Raw genomic sequence first — 3,055 nt, 5'->3', positions numbered from 1 at the left:
GGGCGGCCGGGCGGGGAGGGAGCGCGCAGCCCTCGAGGAGCGCGTCCCGGCTGGGACCGGGGCCCGAGGGCACGCGGCGAGCCCCCGGGGTGCCGCCGGGCCCGGGGGCGGTGCGGCCGGCCGAGGCTGGGGTCCGGCGGGCGGGCGGCCGGGGTGCGCGGCGGCTGCACCTCAGTCACTCACCATGCCCGGCTGCGACTGCGGCGGCGCCGGCGGCGGCTAGGCGGGAGCGCAGCGGCCGGGGCGAGCGAGCGGAGCCGGGAGCCGCCTGCACTAGTGCCGGAGCGTGTGCGCCGGGCGAGAGGGAGACACACGCACTCACACAGCCGCACACGCGGGAGCGCCGCGCGGGGAGGGCGGGGAGGGCGGGGAGGGAGGCCAGCCGCTCGCCGCCGCCCACGTTTCCACGCCTGGGCGCCCGGTTGGGGGACGGCAGGACTCCTCTTCGCTTCTTCCCCCCTCTCTCCAAGCTCCGCGTCACCGAAGCCCGGACACCGGTTAAGCGGCGCGGCGCGGCGCGGCGCTCTAAGCTGGCAAAGAGGAAGCTCACCCCTACACCACCCACATCCCGGAGCGAGGCCAGAGTGAGCCCCCCGGAACCTGCCCGGGGCAGGGTCAGGCTTCTTCTGACAGTGCCCTTCCAGCCCTCTGGTCAAGCACCCCACCCCCAAACACACACACCTCCCCCCTACCTCAGCCTGGTGTTTGCGCTGCCAGAAAGCGAGTTGGGGTTTGTGCAAGCCTCTGCCTCTCCCTAGTGGTGATGTTCGCAGCCAAGATAAGAGGTCAAACCCATTGCTACAGGTTCCTACACTGAGGCCGGGGTCAAGTGGCTGTTGGCGCGCGCTGAACTTAGGCTCCCTTTTCCTTCGTCGCTCATGCAGGAGTGCGATGGCTCCAGCTCCGGGTGACTTCTCGAATTCCCTCTTTCTCCAACTTTTTTCCCCAGCATCGAGACCGAGTTTAAAAATAAAAAATAAAATTACCTGGGTTTTCAAGATTCCTTTTGGAAAACGCTATGCACGATGCTGGGGGAGCTAGGTGGGGATCCTGAGAGAGACATTCCCTTGTGACCAGAGTGAGGCAGGCATTCCCTGTGACCGGGTTGGCTGAAGGGAGGCCCGAGTCTGACTTTCCAAGCTATGTGGCCGCCCCAAGAGGGAGTCAGAGTTTTAGTTTGTCGTGCGACCTTGGAGGAGGCGGGGCAGCTGAGAAGATGGACAGCAGGCGGCCGAGCTTCTGCCAGTGTGTCCTGAGTACTTCGGTGGAAGACAAGGGAACAGGCTGTCAGAATGACGGCAGCAGAGAAATTTCTCTGAAATTGTCCTCTCCGTCTTACTCAGGGGGTGATTCAGGAAGGAATGGCATTAAACGAATGGGTTGAATTGGGGCTGAAGCCCAGATTCCAAGACACTGAGGGAGATGGGCAGAGAGGGACTTGTAGCAACTCTCCGCGTGCTGCCCTTTCTCAACCCTTTCCCCCTTCCTCTTTTTCCTCGGCACATCCTCCTATTTCCTCGGCTTCGTGTCTTACTGGTGCTGTTGTAACAATCGCTTTTAGTGCCAGCACCGCCATACACACCGCTCAGTGCTCAGACAGGGAACAGAGAACAGCCCCTTCTCTACGGAATCTCTTTACAGAGCAGACAGTCAAATGATCTCTGCATGGTATGTTTATGTCCACGACAAAGATGGGGACAGCCTATTCCGAGAGCAGGGTCCAGGCATCTAGCATAGCCCAGGAACGAAGCAGTGAGGGTCAAAAACGGTTCTCAGGGTGCTGAATGGTGAAGCATGGTTAAGAGTTAGAAGAACCAACAGGAAGGTAAGGATGCTTCAAGGAGAGATAGAGAAGCTGGAAGGAAGGAATTGGGGAGGGTGGGTGAACGAGGCACAGAGAGTGACAAAACCCTTAGGGGGACCTTGAATAAGGGGGTGGGCACTGTAGGCCCTGCATGTATCTGACAATTACTGGGGAAATATTGGTGGGTCTGAATAGGGGGAAATGCTATCAGGTTGATAGGTTTGTTGCATTCTCAAGTCTGCTGGAGGAAGAGAAGTGACTGAACTGGACACAGGGAGATCAGTTTGTAAGCTATAATGCAGATGCAAAGTGATGGGGCTATGAAGGGGACATGTTGGAAGTGATGCTCGCCTTCAGTAGATGTGATAGATACCCTGACTCAGAGGAGCAGGGCCCAAGACAGTTAGCAGTGGTCACGCAGAAGTGCCTTCCAGAGGTACTCCTGGTGCTTCCCAGGGCAAGAACAGAAAGCCCAAAGGAAGAAAATAGACAGGAGCATGCGTATGCACAGGCACACACACACACACACACACACACACACACACACGCACACACACATACGCACACGGCAGTGAGGAAAGTATATTTGAAGAAAACAACACTGTCCCTTTGAGTCTGATTCTAAGCCAGTCTCTTCCTGTCCTCTGGTTTTTCCATCTCCCAGCTGTTCACTCTTTAGTGTTGACCAGGCGACTTACCCTCTACCATGCTTTCCCCTGACTCCATCCCATTTCTCCTTTTTGTTTCAACATTAGATCCTTGACAGTACTGAAACATCCCTTATTTGTGGAGTTGCCCCATTCAAATGTTCCAGAGAAGAATTATCATGCCCCAGACCTGCACCGATTTTCTAAAGCCCTAAGGCTAAGGGGAGAGTGCCCCAATCCTTATTTCTAAAAGGGGTGTTCGTTTGGTCTGAGCCAACTTTAGTAACCTCATTCTTTCTAACAGGGATTAGTTAAGAGCGCTTATGAGATCTAGTTCTAGCCAGTGTACATAAAGGTATTTGGGGAGGAGGGGTGTTTTTAGTGGATTTCCTCGCTATTAAAGGTGGGGCTAATTCCTTCTTTCTGCGCATAATTGCTCTGATGGCAGGGAGGAGTTGGATGTGATATTCATCAGCGCTGCTCTCTTCCGCCCTTCAGGCACACGGTGGAATTGCAGCCCATGGGCCTCCTGTAAGGGGCAGGTGTCCTGCTTGGTGAGTTGTTGTTAATTCTATTCAAGCTACAGTCATCTAGAGGGAACCAC

The 3,055-nt window shown here is 56.1% G+C and overlaps 1 protein-coding gene across 1 annotated transcript in view; it reads right to left on the bottom strand.

Annotated features, from left to right (window-relative positions):
* Positions 1 to 2,512, bottom strand: part of Shisa6 (shisa family member 6) — a 283,641-nt gene extending 281,129 nt beyond the window's left edge. Inside the window, exons 1-2 of the mRNA XM_055593994.1 lie at positions 2,503 to 2,512; positions 184 to 600 (exon numbers count right to left, since the gene is read on the bottom strand). Of these exons, the coding sequence (XP_055449969.1) occupies positions 184 to 600; positions 2,503 to 2,512 (427 nt within the window). The remainder of the gene's footprint in view (positions 1 to 183; positions 601 to 2,502) is intronic.
* Between the last annotated feature and the right edge of the window lie 543 nt (positions 2,513 to 3,055).

Source organism: Psammomys obesus, unplaced genomic scaffold (genome assembly GCF_907164565.1).
Source record: "Psammomys obesus unplaced genomic scaffold, mPsaObe1.curated_primary_1811, whole genome shotgun sequence".
NCBI lineage: Eukaryota > Metazoa > Chordata > Mammalia > Rodentia > Muridae > Psammomys > Psammomys obesus.
This window is presented reverse-complemented; position numbering and strand designations above follow the sequence as displayed.